The sequence below is a fragment of the Vigna umbellata genome, chromosome 3 (genome assembly GCF_029865625.1).
Source record: "Vigna umbellata cultivar VRB3 chromosome 3, Vumbellata_1.0, whole genome shotgun sequence".
In the NCBI taxonomy this organism is placed as follows: Eukaryota; Viridiplantae; Streptophyta; class Magnoliopsida; order Fabales; family Fabaceae; genus Vigna; species Vigna umbellata.
Genome location: NC_142167.1, coordinates 21,211,949 through 21,236,534, shown reverse-complemented (window position 1 = coordinate 21,236,534; position 24,586 = coordinate 21,211,949). Strand labels below are relative to the sequence as shown.

The following is a 24,586-nucleotide window of genomic DNA, read 5'->3' as shown; positions in this document are numbered from 1 at the left end:
TATATAATGCAATATTGTTGCTGGGATTTTCTTATCAAGTGTTGACCACCTTAATCACGATAGTTGAAGTACCTTAAGATGGTTCGTGGTTGCTGCAATTTGTGTGGTTGATCTAACTTCAACTGAGAAACAAAACCTCAACATCTTCCCATACAATATGATCTCCATGATCGACTTGCCTCCTAACTAATCCACATTTTATACATATGACAAAAGTTGTGTGCATCATGTCTCACCCGTTACAAACTTGTCACGCCATCATAGACATGCTTGGAAGATTATATATACTGCTTCTGCTTTCCCTAGGTAGAGGAAATTACATGCATCTGATATATATCACTACCTAAGAAGAAATATGGGAGAAGAAGGTATTTGGAAAGATGTTACAAATGTTACAAAGCAAGGGATCAACCCCGGAAAGGCTACCATATTAGCTCTTGGCAAGGCTTTCCCTCCTCAGCTTGTCATGCAAGAGTTTTTAGTTGATGGATATTTCAGGAGCACAAACTGTGACAATCCCGAGCTTAAGCAGAAGCTCACTAGACTTTGTAAGTACACACACAGCCTTTCAAAAATTTACCCTTTTTTATGTATATATAGGGATATTGTGATTGATCATCTCAGGTGATTTGTTCATTCTTTATTTCCACCATCTGTTACCCTTCAAACAGTTGATTCTCGCGTAAGTTTAGATTATAGTTTGCAGATCATGTTTGGATACAGCAAACAATGGCTTAGGCCAAATATGTTATGCATGTTTAGATCAGAAGTTACAAATGTATGTTTATACGCAACCCTGATGTTGCTCTAGCTTGAAAGTTGGTATGCAAAATTACCAAAATGATTTTAAGGAGACAAACCTCGAGGAAGGTGAATGGGACACTGACTTTGGCTTAATATGGTATGAACAGGCAAAACAACTACAGTGAAAACAAGGTACGTGGTTATGTCGGAGGAAATACTGATGAAGTATCCAGAACTCGTTTCTGAAGGGATCCCTACAGTGAAGCAGCGGCTAGAGATATGTAACGAGGCAGTGACAGAAATGGCCATTGAGGCTTCAGAAGCTTGCATGAAGAACTGGGGTGGACCATTATCAGACATAACACACTTGGTTTATGTTTCATCAAGTGAAGCAAGACTACCTGGTGGTGACCTTTACCTGGCGAAAGGATTAGGACTGAGCCCTGATACTCAACGAATCATGCTCTATTTCGCTGGTTGTTCAGGAGGTGTGGCTGGCCTGCGTGTTGCAAAAGACATAGCTGAGAACAACCCTGGAAGTAGGGTGCTGCTTGCTACCTCAGAAACTACAATTATAGGGTTCAAGCCACCAAGTGCAGATAGACCCTATGATCTTGTGGGGGTGGCACTCTTTGGGGATGGTGCTGCTGCCATGATAATTGGCTCAGACCCAATATTGGAGTATGAGAAGCCTCTCTTTGAGCTTCACACTGCAGTTCAGGAGTTTTTGCCACATACTGAGAAGAAAATTGATGGGAGGCTGACAGAAGAGGGGATAAGCTTCAAGCTAGCAAGGGAACTTCCTCAGATAATTGAAGACTCTGTTGAAGGATTCTGTGACAGATTAATGAGTGTTGTTGGGTTCCAGAATAAGGAGTACAACAAGCTATTCTGGGCTGTCCATCCAGGGGGACCAGCCATCTTAAATCGCATTGAGAAAAGACTTAATTTGTTTCCAGAGAAGCTAAGTGCAAGTAGAAGGGCTCTCATGGACTATGGCAATGCTAGCAGTAATACCATTGTGTATGTGCTGGAGTATATGATAGAGGAGGGTCTCAAGACTAGAAAAGATGGCAGAGGAGATCATGAATGGGGTTTGATTCTTGCATTTGGACCTGGAATTACATTCGAGGGAATTCTTGCCAGGAACTTGAGTGCTTTAAATGTCACATAAGTGCTACGTAATGCTTACTGATATAATTATCACAGGTACTTGTGTGAGACATGAGTCAATCAAAGAAAATCCAACACTTTAACGTATTAAAGTGGAAGACTTTAATAATGAATCACATATTTATCAGAACACCTTTACTTTGTATAACTCCAAGAGATTGAAAATATTGGAATGCCACACAATAAGCAAAGGGTCAATTTTCAGAAAAGGAAAGAAATAAGATAATTTGCTGAGAATTACTAGTGAAACTTCGGGTTGAAGCGGGATTGGAATTTCAATCTTTATGATGCATTCAACTAGAAAACTAATACAGAATAAAATAACAAATTTTCAATTTTCACAGACGCCGTTAGAGAAATAGATTAGGTGTTTCTTCCGGAAAAATGGCAAATTTCTGCTAATTTAGTTTAGTTTACACAGATGGTTTCCCTTCTACATAGAAAAGCGTGTGGTTAAAATATTGTAGGAAGAATTTCAGTTGAAGAGCTGTTATGGACTTTAGGACATTCTTCTGTTTATTATCATCGAAGTCAAACTTCTGTTTAAACCATTTTAATCACTCGTATTGCCTTCAGCTGTCATTATGGCCACAACCTTTTTCGTTATATAGAATTCAGACCATGACTTTTGCAGTCTCAATTCAAGCAAAAGCATTACGTACAAATATTTTGTGCTCTGTTTTACTTTCCTTTATGTTTCAGAAACTGAAAGCAACAATTTTCATAGGTAGGAATTCCTCAGGAATTCTATGCACTCAACAATTTGGACTTGTTCTGTGCAATGACACCATAAAACTCGCATTTGATGTAAGACATTTTGTAGAAAGCTTATGTAAGAAGATCCAAATTCCAAGAGTCCAAGCAAACCCATGCTCTGTATCAGGTTCTGTATTTGGTGAACGAAAAACAAATATTTTTTCAAGCACTAAACTTTTCGTAGACTCGATTTCCGAAAATTGATTTTTATGGTGCATTGTGGAACCACACATAGGATAAATACCGTAGTACCTTGACCTTTTGTAAAGCACTTCCAACTATAAATGACTTTGTGTAAAGCACTTCCAACTATAAATAGACTGTGTAAAGCACTTCCAACTATAAATAACCGTAGTACCTTAAAATAAATATACTTGGTTTTCTTTCATCCCCAACTTTACACTCCACCAAAGAACCGAACAAGTGAGCCAACACAAAATGTACTCTAACAAGGGTAACCGACCATAATGCCTGATTATGTTAAAAATAGTGTGACAGACAGCTCACACCAAAGCATATCTTCAATCACACCACTCCAGAGGGAAGACGTAGAACAAGCTGTCCCCCGAAAACACTGCAATTAAATAAAAATAAAAATCATGAGGTGAAATATACAAGAGAAGCGCTGGAGTGATCCTGAAAAACTCTGAGCAAAAAGCATTATAGAATGCCTGGGAGACAAAGAATTACATCAGAAACTAAACCAACCTTTTGACATAATAGTAACAGAAATCTGCCAGGATGAAGGTCTGGACAATTTCTGAGATAAGAACCATTGATGGCCATAAACCATACCCCAAGGCTACCAACAAATGCCCACGGCTATCTAATACCTGTGAAAGAAACGGTAAGTTAGTAGGAGACCAACAGTTAGAAAATTCAGTAAGATATACCACTAAAGAGACAAACCAATAACAGCATCAATCAAGTAACTGTTAAGTATCAAATTGGTTTAAACTTAATTGAGAAACTCAGAACACGTCCATTCAAATGGAAAATTAGAAACGGGTAGAACCCATGACCTGGTTAAAATTCTGGTAGAGGAAACATGTCTTAGTTAATACAACTTAAAATGAAAGAGGAACTAAAACTTATAAAGGAATGCTCAAATTTCAGACCTTTCAACAAGATAGACATTCAAAAAAGAAATACTGTCCTAGGGACTCTGATAACCAGCATGTGTCAAAAAACAACTGAGCATCAAATTTACAAATGAATTTTGAAGTTATCATGATCAAACCTGAAGAACCCAATGTGCACAGCTCAAGAATCTTGCGACACCCAGTGCAAATACGTAATGGGCTGTGAATGGCTCAACAATCTGAAAGTGTAAAATGAAATTGAAAGATAGAATCAGATACCATACACAAAATGTTGAAGATGGATTGTTAAGTTAAGAAATAACACCTTGGTGTTCTGCATGACCCGCAGCTGGGGCAGGACTGAAACAGCTTCCAGATATACGCAGAATGCCCAGGAAATCCTGTTTATTAAATGATGAGAAGTTGATGGATGAATAAGCAATGCTAACACAGCACAGGGAACCACCTGCATTCAATTCAAAGTAAAGAACATCAAACTGACTCTTGGTAAACTTATAAGCTACAAGCAATGTAAGACAAAATAACAAACATATGAAAAGGAATAGGTTGTTAAATCTCTCAATCTATCAAAGTAGACACATAAGCGGAGGAACGGAAGAAGGAGGGAGTAAAAGGAAAGCCACATTAAATATATGGCCAGCAGTTTTATTTGATGCAATGGCACTTCGCTCTGTCAAAATAAGAGCAAGTAGTAAGTCCTACTTTGTGACTGCCATTAGAAATTAGTGATAATAAGTCCACTTCACATGCATCATGTCACGGTAAACAATTCTCCCATGTGACTTTACAGATCCAGACTTTCTCGTCTTATTCATCCAGAAGGATGTTTGCATTGGTATCATATCGTCAATACAACTATTTCAATGATTGGAAAATAATTATACTGAAAGAATAATTTTCAGTACCAGCAATGTCTACTGCCACCCCCCAGGTAATATCTTAATAAATTGTGATTATGAAATGGCTAGCATCTTAAGACACTGTATGAAACTCTAACACTAATAATATGGTCAAGTTCCCAATTCCAGCAGAAAGAAAAAGAAAAAAATGCTTCACCTACAAGAACTAATAAAATGTCACTATCTTTTGAAAGGACATAATAGACGGTGGTGAGCTTCTAATCTTACGATGAAACAATAGGTAGTGGAGGCATTGGAGCTTACCACATAGTATATTGCAAAGTTATCCTTCTCCTCCATGTAACTAGCCTTCAGCTTAAAACGAATCATATATATAACCCACAGTGTTGTTATGAAAGTAGCCAAATCAAGTATGGTGTGGATATCATATTCCATGACAAAACTGCAGTAAAGCCTAACAGCTAAAAATATAGCTGTTAATTCCTGGGATTTGAGTGATAACCCTGTTCATAATTCATAACCGTTAGAAATATATACCTCTAACATGTTCAACAACAAAAGACAACACATAGAATTGATTAAGCCAAAATACACACACAAATCAAATCAACCAAACAATGCCGACCGGATTGTCAAAATAAATTGAAAATTGCAAAGCATAAAAGAAAACAACAATCCTTACAAAAAAATGGTAAAGGAAATCTAGATGGGTTAAATTAAAATCAGAAGAAACCGGTCCCAAAAAATTGACATTTCTAATTTTATTTTCTGAGCATTCCATTTGATATTTGAAATAAGTTAAAAGGAGAACTCTTAACCTACCCTATCCAATTAACGAATTGAAATAGAAGATACAAGTTCAAAGATCAAGAGAAAAAAAAAATAACTGAGTGTTACCAGCACAAGTCTTCTCCTTCGTGAGCTTATAGATGAGGACGGAAATTCCCAGAGAGTGGACAGCCTCAGCAGCAACAAAGAGATTGTCGTGATCGTGGACGATGAAGCGGAGGAGGACGAGAGCCGCCATGCCGGAAACGACGGCGAGAAAAGCCTTTACCTTTGGGGGTTGTCGCCTCACCCATGACGTGACGGCGTAGATCGACGTTCTCTGAGGTCTCATGGGGTCGCTGATTCAACTTTTTGGACACCCAACACACGCACGCACGCCTAAACTACAACCAACGTTGGATTGAAACAAACAGAGTAAACAATAGCCCAATGCCACAACGGAGACTCAGACAAAACAAATCGATCGATATTTCTTTCTCTTTGTTTTCTTTTCTCTCTCCAAAAGTTTCCACTCAAAACAATTTCATAAGAAACACCCACCAACAAGTGCCCTAAACCCTAAGGATATAATATTTTAAAAATAAATAAGATAAAATATTGATTATATACAAAATATATCATCTATAATAAATCCGAATAATTGTCTCAAAATTATCTTTTAATCATTTTTTTTAAACTATTTTTGTTCTTAGATATTTGTAAACTGTTTTTAATTATTAGTATATAGGAAATGACTTTTTATGCTTCAATAAGTAAAAAAGTATACATACTCTTAGTGTATAAAGTTCAATTTAGGCATTAATTTGATTAATATTTGATATATGATAATGAGATGATGATATTTTTGTTCTTACATATTTGTAAACTGTTTTTAATTATTACTATATGGGAAATAAGTTTTTATGTTTAAATAAGTAAATAAAGTATACATATTATTAGTGTATAAAGTTAGTCATTAATTCGGTTAATATTTGATATGCGATAATAAGATAATGATATAATAATAATATAATAGAAAGATGATAAATAATTAATTATATTAATTAAATTTGGGTCAGGAAAAAGGTTATCCAAACTTTATGTTATGAAGTAAAAGTGTTTTTACTTTTAAAGACAGATGACAGAATGGATCGTATAAATATATAAAATTCAATTCATTCATTAACTCAGCTAACATTGGATATATGATAATAAGATGATAATATAATAATAATATAACAAAAAGATAATAATAACTAATTATATTAATCGAACTTAAGTTGGATTAAATTCATTCAAACTTTATGTTAAAAATAATCCATCACTCCAAACATAGACAACTTAAATTTTTTATTGAAAATGACGATTTAAGTTGAGTTAATGTCACAACTCTTGAAAAGAAATTTAAAAGTAACTTATCAACAAATATCAAAAAACATATTAGCACAACTTATTATAGTTAACCTTTTCAAAGGTTTTACAAGAACATGTTCTACTTATGGTATTATTATTAAGAATTAATGTTGAATATTATATTTCACTTATAACATTTTTAGTTCAATTATAATATATTTTTTATTACTAATTTTTTTTATAATAGCATGCATAATCGTTTTTAAATAATGTAAACAGGTAATAAAAATATTATGTTGAACCAATTCAAATTATAAAAAGTATAGTTTGTGACACATAAAAGTATATCAATTGATTGATGAACATGGGTCATTACTTGAATTAGTTTCTATTATTGATTATGATGTATCTAACATAAAGAAGATTTTAAGCCTTTAATGCACATTATGTTTCTTTAGTTTGTTTATGACATAAATTAAGTGGAAAAATGGAAGATTTTTGTGTCTCATCTATGTGACACGTGTGAATTAAAAAGACCAACAAATAAATAAATCATTATTAAATGATAAAACAATAATTAAGCTTATCAAAAGCAGTTTCCGTAATAATTGTTATTTGTCGATTCTAGAAGGATAATAAATAAATTTTATTAAACAATGCATTTATATTTTAAAAGTTATCATTTATATTCTGGAATTTATTCTGAAAAACCTATTTTAACATATATTTGGTGTATTTTAGAAAATTTGTTCCTAAATGTATTATATATATATATTGTTCTAGAAATCCTGTTCTGAAATTCATATTTCAAAAATAATTTTTAAAATAGATAATCTGAAATCTCTTATGATTATTCTAAAAATTATATAGGTGCACTTTGAAATTATACGGGTACAGGAAGAAAAAGCCACGACACACTTTCACATGTGGTAGATCTCATGAATTAAAAGCTAAAGAATTTTATTATCTAAAGTCAACCAACTAACATCGTATTTAATATTGTATACAATTATTTATATATCTAATCTTTACCGTACATGCACAATTCAAAATATTCTAAAAAATCAAAAGCAACAATATTTAAAAAAACCAATTATCAGAAGCAATAACATTTATTAATTTAAATAACCAATTAAATTTCGTTAGAGAAGAAAAAATTGTCTGTTATTAATGTTTTCTAAATATTTAGACAAAAAACAATATTTTAACACCTAAACTTTTTACATTCGATTTTATTTTTTTACGTTTTATTTTTTTTTTTGAAAAAATACACGAAATATTTTTTTATGATTATTTTTTTTTTATATTATGTTTCAAATAAATTTAAAAGTATGTTACTATATCGTTACAGACAATTAGACAATTAATTGGAAATGATCGAAAATGAAAAAATTGGAGATGAAAAAATAACTTTTTTCTTACCAGAATGGTTTGAAAAAAGTTACAGGAACGAAAGCAAAAATCTTAAGAGACATATGAACATACAGAAATCAGATTTGATCTATTTGGTTGAACTGAATCTGATATAAAGAGCTACTCTTTCGTTTCAAACGGAATTGTTTGTGAGAAATTGAAAATCATGAATAGGTGGTAGTAGATGACCCCACTATTTGGTCTGTGATGATAATATCGTCATTCTTACGGAATTTGACAGCCTCATAGATATTATTAAAACACTAAATACGTACCAAATTGTGTGTGGATGACAAATAATACCAACTACAATATTTTCCTTCTTCATGTTCCTTTTGACTTTATCATTCTGAATCTCTTCCTCCATAAAAAACCTTCATTTCTGTGTTATTTTCTCAGGGATTCAATGGGTTACTACTACGTTCATAAACCAAGACCTTGTGATGATGCTCGTACTCCCAATGTTGTTCTGATCTTGGTCCTGGCCTTGATTCTTCTGTCTGCACCGAAGCTCTTTTCAGGTGAACCAGAAGAAGAAGAAACCAACTATAGCTCACCTTTTGTCGCACTAATACTCCTCGTACTCATTCTGCTTCTGTTGTCCTTGTTTGGAACTTCAAGAAGAAAGGTTTCTTTCAGACCACCATACTGTCAGTGTACGTATGCCTGCTACTGTTACAGATAGTGTTTTTCTCAGTCACATCTTCCATCTTCAAGTCTCTGCATAAGAAAAAAACACGAAACACTCTTAAACCGATGAGATCGGATGAATGGTGTTGTGTTTTATGTTAATTTTACTTCTGTTGATGTTTATGTAACAATTTATGGTATGTGTGTTTTAGCAGAGTAATTGTAATGTTTCTGTATAGCATTACATTCTTATCTGTAATGTCACTATAATTTGAACATGTTATATCCTGTGATTGAATAATCTTCAAGCATTTCTGAAGTGGCCATTCTGTGTAAGTGAAAAAGGAATCAGTTTGCATAGCTTTTTTAATCTAACTCTCAAACACAAAAAGCCAACTTTTTGAACTTTTGTACAAAAGAAAAATCCAACCCAAAAGACCAGAAATTAGGTGTCAACATGTCAGCTCAAGGAACACTTCAAAGAGTTGATTTTACTAAAAAATTTATTGGAGAAAGAGAAAGGGTCATGGGTAGAAATGGAAAAAGCAGGAAATGACTTATTCCATTGTTCATTTCTTAATAAAAAATAATATATTGACACACAATTTTTTTAAATTTATTTAATTTTTTTATTTTAAAATTTTAACCTATGTATGATTATTTTATTTTTTGTATTAAATAAATGTAAATGTGTAAGCTATTATGTCACTCTTTACCTAATATGTTCCATCACTAGCTGCATTATTTTTTTATGACAAGTATATCTGGTCCAATCTAATGTGGTATCAGTATCAGCATTCAAATGGACCATGCAAAAGTGGTTAAAAATGCCAAAAAAGTACTGTTGCAAATTATAAAACTTTGCCGAAATATGATTTATTTACATACTCAACAGTAGTACTAAAGTGTTTACATTTCACATCAAGATCTGTTAATAATAAAATAAAAAAAACTAAAACTAACCGGAATGATACTTTTTAATATAAGAACTGAGGTAAACTATAACAAATTGACTAAAATGACCAATGCATATAATATGAGGAACTAAAGTAAAGGTTTATTATAAGAATAATTAAAAGATGCACCTACACCCATGTAATATATTTAACAGTAATTATTATGAATGACATATTTATTAAATGTTTGTATAATTATCTTAAAATCATAAAAAGATAGTTTATCAAATAGCATTAGAAAAAGCAACTCTGTTAAGCTCTTATATATTAATGTAAATGTTATGCCATTTTATGATAGAAAGTCTTCTGGTTTTCCTTCTCAAAAAGGTGACAGAAAGGCCATTATATTACGAGACATTAATTTTTGTAAAGAATTACTATGTATAAATAAACACCAGTTTTTTTAAAAAAAAAAATAGTTTGAATATATATTTTTAGTATAACTTATTCGATTAAAATTTCCTTAGTGAGATCCTGGTTGACACTAACTGAAAGGCATCTTCCTTTATCATGCAAAATGGGATAAGGGTCATCATAATGGCCATTTACAATCCAACCAATCAGGTCAAAATCAATTAATTGAAACACTGAAAAAATAGCATATATTTGTCATGGTATGTTGGAGCATGCCAATAGCATAAACCTTCTTCATTAAGGAAATTCTATCACTTTTTTGCTCAACTGTTCAGCATGTTGTTGTACCTGCAGCTGACACTACCTCCCTTGTCTTAACTTTATTCATCTTATTTATCAATCACTTCCAAAAATCAAACTATTACAACTTCACCAATCACACACACACACACCATTCTTTCATTTTGCTGTAAGAAAAATAGTCCTTTAAGCTTCTCACTTCTGAATTCCAATACCCAAAAGACCATCAATTTCAATGGCTTATGGCAGAAGCAGAACCTCTTCTGTTTTGGATGGGTTCACTCTGAATCCCCTGCCATATCCCGTTCTGTTAATCTTATCACTCATCTTCCTCTTCTTTGCCATTTCATGGTACTTTTCCTATGAAGAAGTTGTTGAAACTGCTGAAGAACAATTTGGCTGGGTACTATTTGCTACCCCAGTGGTGCTAATACTCATAGTTCGTTGGTTATCTTCTATGGAGAATTCAGAGTGGTTCTCTGCTTCGTTACCGTGGGAGAGTAGCAGGAGAACCCACCAAGGCCCTTCAGAAGGAAGCTCTCCATGGGGTGTGGCTGCTTTGATCCTGGTGTTGCTTATAATGGCTCAATACCAATCCAATTTTCTTAATAGCTGGTTTGCATGATTTGAAAATTTTCTCTATATGTTTTTTTTTTCTTTTCTGTGTCTTTTTATCTTTGCTCTTAACTTAAAGTTAGTGTAAAAATCCCGAGTTTTGTAATTCTTAAATATGTAGATACAGATGTGACGATGCCTGTGTAAATCTATGAAAGTGTTCAAGGTGATTTACACATTTTTATGTGCTACTAATTTAACTTGTACTTTCATAAATCTCACGAACACAAGCACAAGAAAAAGATAGCAAAAACAAACCGTTGAATTGCTGCATGGAGATTAAATTCCACTTTTTTCACAAGTGAGAGGACTTCAAATTAATTTACATACAGAATATCAGCAAATAATTCAGTGATGTTAACAGCGTATGTGTGTATATGACTTGAAACGAACAAAGAACATAAAATTTGTGACAAAAGCTTCCTTATACTTGTGTTGTGCGGTAATACCATATGGAATTTCTGTCTCCTTCTCTGAGAGATCCTAAAATCGACTTAGAATAAAATAAAGATCAGTAACAAAGTGATAACAGTGGCGGTAGTAGCTGCAAGATTCCAGGGAGACACCGCAGCTCGTTGGAGTGACTTGTGCATCGAAGGCATGAAGCAAAAGTTTAGCCTTCCACAGGTGGAATATGAGAGCAAGAAGAGTATCAATAGGATTGGCGAAAGAGACAAGAATAACTGAACGTAAAGGGCTATGTGATTCTGCTGAGCTTTGTAGGTGGTGTAATGGGAGAGCCACAACAAGCCAAGGACAATGCCAAATATCACAAATAAATGAAGATTTAGAGAAAGAGAAGCAATCTCCATGGTCTGCTCTGTCAATGAGCGTTCCTTCCATTCTGCACTTTTCTTAGGGTAGAACCATCCCATTCTTCTCTCTTTTATTCTCAATCAATGCAATTTGCAGAGAATAACTAAACTATATCATAAGCACACTAGGTGGTCTTCTAGGATTTATATAAGCATATTTAGCTTCTGATATCAGACTGGCTTTGGTATATATTCTTTGAGTGCAACTTCTGCTCAACCACTGTTTCTTTCTGTGTAGTAGCAGTGCTTATAAATTAAGTTTTTTTTAACAATCATGCTATTAATTTTATTTTAGTTCTTATCGTAACACAAACAAAATGAAGTGAAAAATACGCTTTATAATAATCAAATAACTAATATTCTTATCGTAATCATTTGGATAATGTTTTATAACAGATGGTATTCAGAAAATATTTACATTAGCATCACAGTACAAAAATCGTACATTGAACTAGATTGATGGAACAGAATATAATAACATTCTGGAAGCGCAATATTGTTCTTATATTGGCAACGATGATGTATTCTCTAGTAATAAGTTTTTAAATTTGTTCAGCCATCCTTTTATTTTCAAAAGACCGAAAGACCAAATTCGAATTTCATATATCAGAAGCAACACTATATATTATACTTGTGTCTGCTAGCAGTGGGTACACTTTTATTATTCTCTGCATTTGATCAGGCTAATCTTCTCATTTTCAGCCAGACTGCTCGATAAATTTTCTATTTACCTAAGAAAGGCCAATAATAGCATTTACTTCTAGTCTTGTACAAAAAACCACAACCCATCAAATAGATTTTAATACTGTGCAAACACTTGAATTTGACTCAATGATCAAAAAGAGAAAACTTGCAGAAAGTGTGTTTCTGCGTGCTGGCATTAGTTCTATTGTTTATAACCATTTCAAGATTCAGTCAAGAATCCAATGACAACTCTGAAAGATAGTAAGTTAGCTCATCAGCTGCTCTCCCCTCACAATGTTGCTTTTCTTTCTTTATGCATCATGGTATTACTTAACCACGGGTCACTCAACAGCTATTCGACTAAATTTATTTATTTCCCTTAAACACCTCGATATCTTCGGGGTGGGGATGGGGGCCACTCTCTTACTGCCACGTGGTCTAACTAATGCATAGCACCACCACCCACGGTCTAGTTTATGGTGTTATACTATTTAAATAGTGTTTCTACAATATTTTTATTGTATTACTTTGAATTGTTATCTCTCTCATCATATCAACAATATTATCTCACCATTTTTATAATTTTTCCACATCTCAACAAGCTTGCATTATTAATTAGTCAGAATGATCACTTATTTATAGTTGCACTGAGTTGTACATGACATGTATTTATTTTTAAAATTTAATAGAGAAAAATTAATAATATCTCATTAAATGTCATGTGAAAATTAACAAGAATCAAAGGCATTTTTGGACAGACTTTTCCATGAGCTCCTTCTAAGAGAGAAAATCAAAGGAAAAACTAAAATTGGTTTTTTCCATAATCGAACTTATAGAAGTCCTCTCATATAAATTCTCTATTTTTTTTATTTTGATTTCTTATATAAGTTGATTTTAGCTTATTGAGAAGTTCATTTCCTTTTTTCTTATTTCCTCTTCTAAAATGACTTATAAAGAAACTTGTCCAAACATCCTTATGTAGTTTATAACCGACTAATAGTTTTTGTGAACAACATACTGCTTCCAAGTTCCAATCCAAAACACCTTTCTTATTGATCCAGGTTAATTTACAAATTACAATATTATAAGAGGTTCATTGCATAAGTATTAACACAATTTTAAGCTTTTTTAACAAATTTCATTCAACAATAGAGTATATTAGAAAGAGTGTATAACGAGCATTTCTCGTAATATAAATACAATTTCCGGTCATAGGTCAATAGGTGAAGTGATTTGCATACCCTACACATTAGCCACATCAATCAAGTTGGGAGGTTTTTCCGCTGCAATTTTACTTTTTTACAAGAAATGGGTGTATAAACCAGATTTGTCAAGCTTTTACACGAAAGGAAAAGCTTATTTATATGGGAGAGATATCACAGGTGATTTTTTTAAGGAAAAAAAAAAGGGACTTGTACCTCCAGATAGTAGTAGTAGCTAAACACTGGAGAAACTCCATAATGACTTCAATTCAAAAGAGATAAGCACTTGACTGACATTGTTCCCTTTCTCATTCATTATCCTTTGTGCTCGTGAACTACACTACTTGATGAACTCTCCTGAATGCTCCTAGGTGATGAGCACCTATCTAACGAAATCACTTCAGTGCAACTGCTTTGCTTCCTTGACAATTCGCTAGATTTTATTTGCCCAGATGACAAATCCTGCAAAACGCAAAACACAAACACCAGTTGAATCCATACCTCTTTTATCACAGCTATAGCCTATAGGTTACTAGATTTCTTTAAAAGCAAAGCAACACTAACCTGGTCTGCAGAAAACCCGGAAGTCCGGTTTGCAGTGACATCATTTGAATCCTCACGTTTCTCAACCATGCTCTCCTTGCATTTGTTTCTGGACTCTTGTTTACCCGACATGTGGGACTGGAAACCTGGATGAAGAGGTGGGGCTATGTGCTGGATGGATTGCTGTTCAACAAGGGTATTAGGGACTAAATAAGGAACATATGTTGAACAAGGGTTAGGGATAATAGCAGAATGTTGATTAGCATAGAAGGGGTATGGCTGCATAGCAATTGGAGAAGGAGGTATTGGCATTGGCACTGGATATGGATATGATGGTGGAACTACCATTACTGAATGATCCATTGCAGTCCATGGAGACACAGTCCTGAGCTGTTGCTGATACTGACAATTCAACTTCTCAATATCTGATTTAAGAGAAGCCTTTTCTTCTCTAAGATCATTTTTCTCGCGAGCCAACTGAAAAGTAATAAAATGTCATTACTTCCTTGATTATTTAATGTCCCAAAGCATCATGGTGATTTATCAAAGAGAGAAGAGAAAATATTACCTCACAAGATTCTTCATGTAGTGCAGCATATTCATCTTTAAGTTTACTAACTTGAGAAGTAAGGTCCTGTAGCAATTGAATGGTATCATCTATAACGGTTGCTTTGTCATTTTTGGGCCTATCAGGATCTGCACTTCAGAGTCGCCACAGGCAGAGTAATTTAATAGAAGTACTGATTTAACAGTTCTCATCAAGTGACAAACACACGGATAAATATTAAGGAATATCTGAGGAACAACTTGTTAGATCCAAACTATCACCATATGTATAACCTAAAGTAATCACTGAGACGTGTGGTTGAAAATAATTAAACTCCAATCAGGTCAATTCCCAAACTAAAGACATTAACAATATCCAAACCAATGCTAACACTTGCCATAACAAATACAATCTGGGTACTGTTAGTTACAACGGTTTAGTTATTATCAATTGGTCATTCAACAAAAGTGAACCTGGCAGTTGGATACCTTTAGTAAGTCAGGAATAGCAACAAACATAAAAATTCATGACAATTTTTTCACGGAAGATTGTGAAATTTGATTTACCTAAAATGTTGACCAGCGCTATAAATTGTTCATTGAGTCGATCCCTCCTCAGCTTTTCTCGGTCAGCCTTTTGTGTCCTTCTTGCAGCTGTACAATCCATTGGTTCAACTTCAAACCTTTGGCAGAGGTACATAAGTTTAAGAAATTTAGTTTAATCAAAGTTTCTATCATTGATTTCAGCTTTGCAGAATAACAAAAACCAAAATTATCAAACATAATACACGCATTTCAGTTTTCAACACATTGTTTAGATATAGGTACTAATTTTATATAAGTATGATCTAAATTCTCAGTAACTAATACTCCTGCAGAGTCATTCCAGTTCAACAACTCTCGGGAGCTTTTATTTTTCTTCACTTAATTCAATACTAGCGTTATTCAGTTACTGCTTAAGGAAGAATAGGATCTAGGAACAAGCAAAATTGTCGACATGCATTACTGCTACCAGCTAAAAAATTATCTAATGACAATATGCATTGAAACTATTATCAAACAGTACAATGATAATTGACAAACTGAACTTAATTTTTCTTATAAGACAAAGCACAACAACAGAGTCACTTTGGGCCTTTAAACAATATCTCACAATGTACAATCAATTTACTGCATAGTGTTGCAACAGGAGTACAGAACAAAATCCTATGGAAACAACAAAGTGAGATAAAAATGATGTACCCGTAATTGGGTTGGAAACAAGAACGGGGTAGCTCAAATTCGTGGAAGGAATTCAGAAAAAGGATATGTGTAGAACGTTAGATAATAAAAAAAAAAAAAAAACATAGCTAGATAGAGAAGCTATGATCAGAGATTTTACCTCGTTATCTATGTTCGATGATCTATAATTTTGCTAAATCGACGGGTAAAATCTACTGTTCTTCACTTTCCCTTGCTGTCTCTTCTTGACAAAAAAAGAAAAATTGGAATCGGTTCCTAATCAGAAATGCAAGTGACTGGCATTGTTTTTAGTGTAAAGGTCGCTTGCATTCTACTATTCCTAATGGGTTGTGTTAGAGAGGAGATACCTACATAAGCATATTCTTTAGGGTTGATGTATTTCGCAATTCTGCTTTTGGTTACAGAATTTTGCAGGGATCGCAATGCATACATGCCCCTCCTGATTTTAACCTTTCAAATATAAGTGAGATCGTCCATATAAAATTCACATAACAAACAAAATTTATATTCAACAAAATACATAATAAATATATATATATATATATATATATATATATATATATATATATATATATATATATATATATATATATGTATGTATATAATTTTTTATTATATGTCTTAATCATTATTATTACACTTCTATATATTAACCGGACAATTTGGACATATTTGCATTATCACAATGTAACAAATTTCAAACACTAAGTAATCATTTATATATTAACTTTTGAGGAAATACTCACCATATTTTTTAACATTCACATATTCCATAATTTTTCTATTTTTTTTATTGATTTGAGTATTGAAAAATCTTCTTAAAAATATATATGTTATCGATTTTCATAAGCAATTTGAAAATTAATTTTGTAAAATATAAATTCTTTCTTGTGAATTTTTTTTAATCCTTTAATAGAATCACTCTTATTTCAAATAAAAATATTTGACATAGTTGTATAAAAAATCTTTACATTGTCACAAGTTTCATAATACTTACTAAAAACATAATTGTTGTATCATCGTCGTTTATCCTAAAATGGGTGCATCGATTGTCATAATCCTAAAGACACATATGAAAACTTTCCTTTAAAAGAATAAGAAGAATCTCCAAATTGCAATAAGTAGCATACATAACAAAATCGACAAATACCTAAAACTCTTCCCTTGCAAAACTAGCATCTCATTGAGTTAAATTAGTATTAAGTCAAATTGAAGGCTTTCCACAAGCAACTCATCATACTCAACCAAAATCGAACAACACATCAATTTAGCCAAATGTGTAGGCTAGAACTTAGTGCACTAAGCATGTCACTCAATATCATCTAACCACAATAGCAAAACCTATTAAAATGGGCTACAGCCAACATGCAATACTTGGTAGCAAAGAGGGGCAACTGAGAAACGAACATGACAACTTCAACCTAATAATCAATCCTAAGATGTTGACCAAAACCAACAATGTAACGTAGTCTATTTTAAGAGATTCAGCTGACACTTTCTTTTGCAAGATTCAACAATATTTCACTCGATTTGCTAAAGTGTATGTCCATATCACAACATATAGTCAGTGATGGCTATATATGCGCATGTTACAGTAGGACTTTGTCTAGAAAATTCATTAGTGTAGTGTATGTTTACCCACCTACCAACATGAAAAAGCTCTTCACATAAGTGGTATATCAACATAGAGGAACGCTCAAATGTAAGAAAAATAGTGACTAACGTTTCTTCCTCTTCATCTACCACGAATGTCACAATCCTTTACAAGAAGGCATACCAATAAGTATGAAAATTACACCCTGTGATTGTTAGTCGAGACGTCGTCATCAAGGGTTCAATAATTTCAAACCAGTATGACTTCAACAACCTATATCACCTCGTATTTTTGTTTATTCAACCAAAAGGTGTATATATAATCAAAATTAAGGTCACACTACAAAAGAGTGTCATAGAGTATACCTTGTCTAGTCAAGATCATGTGATGTTTCATGAAAAAATGGTTAAGTCAAATTAGGAGGATAACGTTATGGTCAAATAGGAGGAAGAGGACGAGACAATGATTATGTGATAGATTTCAAGATTAAAAATAGAGAAATCATCAAAAAGATCAACCAATACCTCGACCTAAACCTAAACAAAGAGAACAACCTTAACATAAACACAAAAGAAGGAAACAACCTCGACAAAATTCAAATGACGTAAAAGGAACTATGAACACTATGTTGGGAAAAACGTGACCCACATAAATAATAATACTCTTCAATTCACTGAGGTTATTTTTTCATTGAACCTTGGCAACCTTTAAATAGGTACAAATAGAGCATTGGGCCAAGTACAAATAATAAAAACTAACAATAGAATATCAACTAACTTAAAATAAAAATCTACCTAATCTATCTCTATCTTATAAAATAAAATACTACTCTCCTAAATAAAAGGAAAATCAAAACTACCTATATATTTTATCTCTATCAAAATCAAATATTAATAAACTCAAAACTAATAAAATAAGATTTTAATAAATCCTTAAAATTTAAGTTTATCCCAACACACTGTTGTTAGAAAAATTTCTAATGAAAGTTTACGGAAGTAATATGAGTATGCAATAAATAAATATATATATATATATATATATATATATATATATATATATATATATATATATATATATATATATATATATATATATATATATATATATATATAAAAGCATAAATTCACCGAGTTTGTTATCACCTCGGTCTTTTTCATTCATCACATTTACAAATGAATACTTTTGCATCAATTCCTAATTGTTGTCTCTGCCATCCTAACTAATTTGTGGGTAAAAAAGATATTAATTGATAAGAAACCTAAATCGACGTACTTTATCGGTCGAAAAAAATCTAATACTATCGAGACTTATTAAGATTAGGTAAAGAATGAATGCATACCAAACGGTGTGTCAATCTACTTGCAATGTTTGAAAAAATTAAATATATGAAATATTAATAGTTTGATATATTATAATAGAGGTCAACATTTTATACAACATCCCAATTAACCAAAGAACACCCACTCAGCTTGAAACCATTGTTTCAAAATGGTATATGATGATAAAAGTTTTATAAAAAAAATGAAATAATTATTACGTTAAAAGATTATCTATAATTCTTACCAAAAGATGAAATAATTATTATGTTAAGAAATTACCTAAAACAGTTAGAAAATATAATGTGACGATAACTTATAATTGACAACAAAAAAATTAAAACATCTAAATATGTGTATTAGAAGAACATACTAAATATCTTTCGAACTTTTTTTAATTTAAAAATAGTTATTCAATATTTGTTTTTGGAAATAATAACATTTCCCATTTTGATTTAGAAATAATTACTAATTATTTTTTTAATGAAATAATAATAATTTCCTTTTACTAGACGTTCATATAAAACTAAGATGATATTTATATTACTTTTAATAGAATGATATTTATCTTTTTTTTCAAAAATAAGTTGTCATTAAAACTTAAATAAAAATTTATGAAAAAGATGTAAAAATATTTGTCTTTGTAAAAATTATTTTATTTAATCATTATATATTACCAATGTCTAAAAATATTATATTATTGTCTTATAAAAATTATACATTTGAAAAAAATTATCTTAATATACAAATAAATATTTATAAAAGATGTGATTGAGTTTATTAACTTATTATTGTATTTAAATAATATTTAATACAAATATGAATATGTTGAGAGAAAATACATGTATAAATATAAATAAGAAAATGATTGTTTTATTTATAATATAGGAGACGTGAATATATATTTTGTATGAAAGGATATGATATGTTAACAATTATTTTTAACAATTTTTTGACAATAGATTATGTGTACTAATAGATTATGTGTACTATGTTATTGATTGATATATTTAAAATGAATCAATCACAAAGTTGTAAAAAATTGTTAAAAAAACTTTTCCTTTAAAAAAATATATATAAGTATAATTCAAAAAAACTAACAATCCCTTTGTTATTTTTAAAAGACAGAAACTAAAAATCTATTATCAATCACATCTCACCCAAAGGTTATTTCAGTGTTGTTAATGTACTACTTTAACAAATGGACTTTTAAATAGCAAAAGAAATATTAGATAATAAATATATGTATTTTAATTATCTTTAAGTGACTCTTTATCTATTATATATTGTTGATAGTTTTTATTTGGATTTTTTAAAAATAAAATTTAAATAAACAGCCAGAGAAAGATCGACTCTTTACCCATTATCTTTTAAGTGGTTTATATTTATCATTTATTTGAATTTAGTTTTTTAGAAATAATAAATTTATTAGTACTTTATTATTTGGTTTTCTTTAAATCATAGTTAATGGTACAAATGTTTTTTTATTAATTAATATACATTGTAGCAACTTTTTCTAAACAATAATTTATAATATAATAGCTTTTAAAATTTGTTTATATCTCAATTTTAAAATTATAAACAACTTAGAAATCTAATTGAACGATGAAAAATTGCTTTTAGAAAATTATAATAAAATCAACAATAATTTTTATAAAGATAAACGAACCTAAATTACTATTATTTTAAAAATTTCAAAAAACAACTGCTAATTTTTTATTTATTTCAACGAATAAAAGAATGAATAACGTGATATTATACTACAGTAATCATTAGCCATATATCTTAAAATAAATCATTGAAAGAAGATGAATTATCTTATGATGCAGTTGTTACTATAGACAAGAAAATTAGTGAGTCAGCATGTGCCACGTGAAACAACCAATGAAAAACAGTATTTAAGACATATAAGCTAATAGAGTATGACCCACATGTAAACGACATCGTTGTTGGAAATCTCCTTCTCCAACATTACAAATTACAAATCTGTGTTTCAGGGTTGAAATTTCACACGTTGAAATTTGGTACCAACTCCAGCCCTACACCACCATGGCCTCCATCCACAAATTTTTGCTTTTCTCTCTCGCCCTTCTCCTCTTCGCTTCTCCTTTTCTCCAAGGTCTGCACCCTTGCTTCTAGATCTAGATCTGTTTCACCTTCTATCAATGCTTCCTTGCATGTTACAATTATCGTGATTTATGATTGGATTGATGTGAAAAGATCCTATTTTTATTTTTTGTGCCGACCCAATCACTCCCTTTTCAGCTCTACTTTTCAACTCTGATCTGCTTTTGGATTGTTAAATTTTGAATCTTTTGGGTTCTGATCTTTCTTGGAACCATGCGTTTTATTCTTCTTTGATTGCTTGCTCTCAATTCTTGCTGTGATGTTAGAGATAATGAAAATATTACTTTTTTAGTGGCGGGCAATTTACAATCAGGCACTTGACATTTACATTTTTTAATGATTGAGCCAATTATCGAAAATATGCGTTCTTTCAGTAGATTTGAATCTAAATACATAAGCTAGGTTAAGGGACGGTGTAATGCTATGTTTATCTGGAATCTGGTTCTGTTCTATGCACTTTAAGTTTTGATGCTTATGATACTTGGATGTTAAAATTGGTATCTTTTTTGCTGGCAGAACGATGTATACACTCTGCTATTCATTGTTTTATTTTACACACTGGATCTCTCAAATAGTATCGTATCCATGTTTTCACGCCTTTTGTGCACGGCCATGATTCGATGTTTTTTTTTAGTTGCTAGGTGTCAGTCAGACTCCGATGATGCTGTGGATAACGTTGAAGAATCAAGCGATATTGGCATTGTTGGGGATGATGCCCAAGACTTTGGTGATGGGACCTTGTCTTCCGCTCCAGGAATTGATACAATAAGTGTATTTCCAAAAAACAGCGCACGATGTAAGAACCATACTGTCTAGTGCACCAAAATATTGTTCACAAATCATTCTCTCTGTTTGATAGGGGATTGAATTTCTTTGTTCTTGTGATATGTTGCAGTGATAACAGCTGGAGAAGAGTCAGAGCTGCTTGTTGGTGTTAAAAATGATGGTAATTCAATCAAATTTGACACTCAATGTTGTATTTTAACCTGTAATGATGCTCAACATTCTTAACTCGTGTTTGTCACTGGTCGGTAGTTAAGCCGTTCATTTTTAACTCTTCATTTTTTTGTGATTCTGTTACATCATTTCCTCACTGATGTATTGTGATTCTGTTACGTTATTTGTTCATTAGCAGATTATAGCTTATTTTTGTTTGTGTGGAATGAAACAGGGGATTCAAGCTTGAATGTTATTGCAATCAGGGCTAGTATTCACCTTCCTTTTGATCACAAGCTGCTGGTTCAAAATCTTACTACCCAGGTAATAAGTTGCTGACTATCCAAAGAAAACGTAGTTATTTATCTGTGATCAAGGATTACACTGCGTGTGTTACTGTAAAGGATTAGTTATGCTGGATAAAAATTTATGAATATTCCATAGAATTGGAACCAACAATAGAAATATGTTATTTATTATTTGTTCGAGGAAGAGAATTTCAAATGTTCATGAAAATAGTCTGGGTAGTAAAATATAAAGTATGCATTGTTTGCCTGCCAAGAATTTGAAGATAAATCTTTGAAAAGTTAGGTTTTAGAATGCTAGAATTGTTAATCTTCACATGAGAAGGATTGCTTTATTTGTGTATGAATATTGGATGCATATATCTGATAACTCCATCCTTGTATTCTGAAAGGGAGCATTGGATGTATTTGTGATATTTTCATTTCCTTTTATTTTGGTTCCTGTTCTTCCCCATAAAACATTAGTTCATGTGTATGATTTTGTCAGTTTAGATCACAGGCAACCATCTAAAGTAGTTCTGCAAGTCTATTTGGGAACAGTGAATTATCATGAATCAATTACGTGGAACTTATGGTTAATAGTTCATTGCTCATGTTTTTACCACGTGAAGGAAATGGTTATATATGATATTACATCAGTATCACTCCAATCTATTATGATTCAGCAAATGGTATTGCATAATTATTTTAAATTCAATCTTTTGTTTTAATTTCAGGGTTTCAATAATGGTTCTGTACCAGCCTCAGCACAGGCTACTTTCCCATATCTATTTGCAGTCAGTAAGTTCATGCAGGTATCTTTATTGCTTCAAGGGCCAATGCTTATAGTTTCTCAATGAGTAAGCATCACCGGAGACTATTATACTAATTATGGCTATTACTTTTTCTGTTATGCAGCCTGGAAATTTTGATCTTGTGGGCACTATTATTTATGAGATAGATGATCATCCATTCCAAAGCGTCTTCTTTAATGGCACTGTTGAAGTTGCTGAAGCTGGTGGTTTTCTTAGCATGGAGTCTGTTTTTCTTGTTACCTTGGGGGCTGCTCTCCTTGTCCTCCTGGGGCTATGGATTCATGGTCAAATACAACACCTTTCTAAGGTACTAACACCATTATTTTTTCAAATAACGTGCTTTCAAGGATGCATTGTTATTTGCTAATGGTACTCATAAAATCGTCAACTCTATTTTGTTTTGATTTATACTGAGACTTTGTACTTGTTTGATTTGCTAACTACAAAATGTGTCGTGATATCACAATTCATATTAATCTGTAACATAGTAGGAGAAGTCATATATTCCCATGGCTTTAAGCTATAATGAACTGATAAGGGTATTGCAAGTTTTTGGGTTCTAAGTTATCTAAAACAAGAGAATCCATTCATTCCTGGAGCATGAAAGAATTCCACTCTTAGTTTGAGTTTTTTGGGGACCCCTCGAATCACATATCTGCTGCCTTGTTCTGATAATTTGATTCATGTTTGTTCAGAAAACAAAGAGGGCTCCAAAAGTTGAAGTGGGAACAAGGTCTACAGATGCTTCAACTGATGAATGGCTACAGGTTTGTTCTTATGCCTTGTACTATACTTGTTGGATTTCATGTTTGATGCCTTAACCTTTGATGTAACACTGATGGGTTTATGCTTCACTTTGTCTGCCCTTTATTTTGACACCTAGGGAACTGCATTTACCCAATCTCTGTCGAGCAAGTCAAAGAAGAAGAAGTAGATAAGCAAATTCTCACGTTCAGCCACACAAGACTGTGCCATGGAATACAGAATCATGTTACTGACTAGGTTTGAGTTTAAGAGAGCACGACCAAGTAGCTGTGAAATTTTGGCTGAAAGATCTAGCTTTCTGTTGTAGCTTAAGACTTTTTACGTTTCTCCATTCGAATGAAGTTGAGTTTTTTTTTTGTTCTAAACTAACAAGGATTTGAATTAGGAATGATACAACTTTTGCGATATGGCAGAGTTTTCATTAGATAATGTTCATTTTGTTTTACGTACATTTTTGTGTTTACTGTCATCTTAAGATGCTCTTTGGAACCGTATAACATAGTAAAGAAGAACACTCCTTCCAAAGTTGGCATCTTGATTTTAATTCAACATAAAAACGACATTTTGGATGATGCGAAATTTTGGAAATACAAGAAAGGTGAAATATTTGTTGGTTTCGAAATGAATTCAATACAATGTCGAAGAAACAAGAAGAAACAAAAATATCGTTTAGGAGTTCATTTTTATTTTAT

General features: G+C 32.1%; 6 protein-coding genes across 6 annotated transcripts; 4 read left to right on the top strand and 2 right to left on the bottom strand.

Annotated features, from left to right (window-relative positions):
• The first annotated feature begins 30 nt into the window (after positions 1-30).
• On the top strand, positions 31-2,084 carry LAP5 (Chalcone and stilbene synthase family protein). Its single transcript, XM_047303091.2, has 2 exons — positions 31-548; positions 912-2,084. Exons 1-2 carry the CDS (start codon positions 356-358, stop codon positions 1,916-1,918), a joined length of 1,200 nt encoding a protein of 399 aa, XP_047159047.1. The 5' UTR covers positions 31-355; the 3' UTR covers positions 1,919-2,084.
• A 929-nt stretch (positions 2,085-3,013) lies between these two features.
• LOC124829561 (uncharacterized) lies at positions 3,014-5,964 on the bottom strand. The gene is made up of 6 exons (XM_047303098.2): positions 5,534-5,964; positions 4,940-5,139; positions 4,081-4,221; positions 3,914-3,994; positions 3,382-3,506; positions 3,014-3,247 (listed from the first exon to the last, which is right to left on the bottom strand). Exons 1-6 carry the CDS (start codon positions 5,754-5,756, stop codon positions 3,199-3,201), a joined length of 819 nt encoding a protein of 272 aa, XP_047159054.1. The 5' UTR covers positions 5,757-5,964; the 3' UTR covers positions 3,014-3,198.
• Positions 5,965-8,435: 2,471 nt separating this feature from the next.
• Positions 8,436-9,126, top strand: LOC148201898 (uncharacterized). The gene has a single exon (XM_088108266.1). It carries the CDS (start codon positions 8,460-8,462, stop codon positions 8,853-8,855), a length of 396 nt encoding a protein of 131 aa, XP_087964392.1. The 5' UTR covers positions 8,436-8,459; the 3' UTR covers positions 8,856-9,126.
• A 1,252-nt stretch (positions 9,127-10,378) lies between these two features.
• Positions 10,379-11,203, top strand: LOC124829567 (uncharacterized). Its single transcript, XM_047303105.2, has one exon. The coding sequence runs from the start codon at positions 10,646-10,648 to the stop codon at positions 11,033-11,035; it is 390 nt and encodes a 129-aa protein (XP_047159061.2). The 5' UTR covers positions 10,379-10,645; the 3' UTR covers positions 11,036-11,203.
• Positions 11,204-13,660: 2,457 nt separating this feature from the next.
• Positions 13,661-16,511, bottom strand: LOC124829565 (transcription factor bHLH121-like). The gene is made up of 5 exons (XM_047303103.2): positions 16,197-16,511; positions 15,383-15,498; positions 14,838-14,965; positions 14,291-14,746; positions 13,661-14,188 (listed from the first exon to the last, which is right to left on the bottom strand). The coding sequence occupies exons 2-5, from the start codon at positions 15,480-15,482 to the stop codon at positions 14,042-14,044; spliced, it is 831 nt and encodes a 276-aa protein (XP_047159059.1). The 5' UTR covers positions 15,483-15,498; positions 16,197-16,511; the 3' UTR covers positions 13,661-14,041.
• A 4,414-nt stretch (positions 16,512-20,925) lies between these two features.
• On the top strand, positions 20,926-24,301 carry LOC124829566 (translocon-associated protein subunit alpha-like). Its single transcript, XM_047303104.2, has 8 exons — positions 20,926-21,086; positions 21,729-21,890; positions 21,990-22,040; positions 22,266-22,354; positions 23,052-23,129; positions 23,233-23,436; positions 23,825-23,896; positions 24,013-24,301. Exons 1-8 carry the CDS (start codon positions 21,017-21,019, stop codon positions 24,061-24,063), a joined length of 777 nt encoding a protein of 258 aa, XP_047159060.1. The 5' UTR covers positions 20,926-21,016; the 3' UTR covers positions 24,064-24,301.
• Positions 24,302-24,586: the final 285 nt, after the last annotated feature.

What these genes read in the sequence shown, in the direction of transcription:
- LOC124829566 (XM_047303104.2), top strand. Translation starts at nt 21,017, where the DNA reads ATGGCCTCCATCCACAAATTTTTGCTTTTCTCTCTCGCCCTTCTCCTC. An exon ending in TGTTGGTGTTAAAAATGATG is followed by an intron (nt 22,041 to 22,265) that starts GTAATTCAATCA and finishes GGAATGAAACAG; the next exon opens with GGGATTCAAGCTTGAATGTT. An exon ending in AAATACAACACCTTTCTAAG is followed by an intron (nt 23,437 to 23,824) that starts GTACTAACACCA and finishes ATGTTTGTTCAG; the next exon opens with AAAACAAAGAGGGCTCCAAA.
- LOC124829565 (XM_047303103.2), bottom strand. Translation starts at nt 15,482, where the DNA reads ATGGATTGTACAGCTGCAAGAAGGACACAAAAGGCTGACCGAGAAAAG. An exon ending in AGCGCTGGTCAACATTTTAG is followed by an intron (nt 14,966 to 15,382) that starts GTAAATCAAATT and finishes TCTGAAGTGCAG; the next exon opens with ATCCTGATAGGCCCAAAAAT. An exon ending in CCGGGTTTTCTGCAGACCAG is followed by an intron (nt 14,189 to 14,290) that starts GTTAGTGTTGCT and finishes TGCGTTTTGCAG; the next exon opens with GATTTGTCATCTGGGCAAAT.
- LOC124829561 (XM_047303098.2), bottom strand. Translation starts at nt 5,756, where the DNA reads ATGAGACCTCAGAGAACGTCGATCTACGCCGTCACGTCATGGGTGAGG. An exon ending in GTGCACATTGGGTTCTTCAG is followed by an intron (nt 3,507 to 3,913) that starts GTTTGATCATGA and finishes TTTCTTTCACAG; the next exon opens with GTATTAGATAGCCGTGGGCA. An exon ending in TGTTACTATTATGTCAAAAG is followed by an intron (nt 3,248 to 3,381) that starts GTTGGTTTAGTT and finishes ATTTAATTGCAG; the next exon opens with TGTTTTCGGGGGACAGCTTG.
- LOC148201898 (XM_088108266.1), top strand. Translation starts at nt 8,460, where the DNA reads ATGACAAATAATACCAACTACAATATTTTCCTTCTTCATGTTCCTTTT.
- LAP5 (XM_047303091.2), top strand. Translation starts at nt 356, where the DNA reads ATGGGAGAAGAAGGTATTTGGAAAGATGTTACAAATGTTACAAAGCAA. An exon ending in GCAGAAGCTCACTAGACTTT is followed by an intron (nt 549 to 911) that starts GTAAGTACACAC and finishes TGGTATGAACAG; the next exon opens with GCAAAACAACTACAGTGAAA.
- LOC124829567 (XM_047303105.2), top strand. Translation starts at nt 10,646, where the DNA reads ATGGCTTATGGCAGAAGCAGAACCTCTTCTGTTTTGGATGGGTTCACT.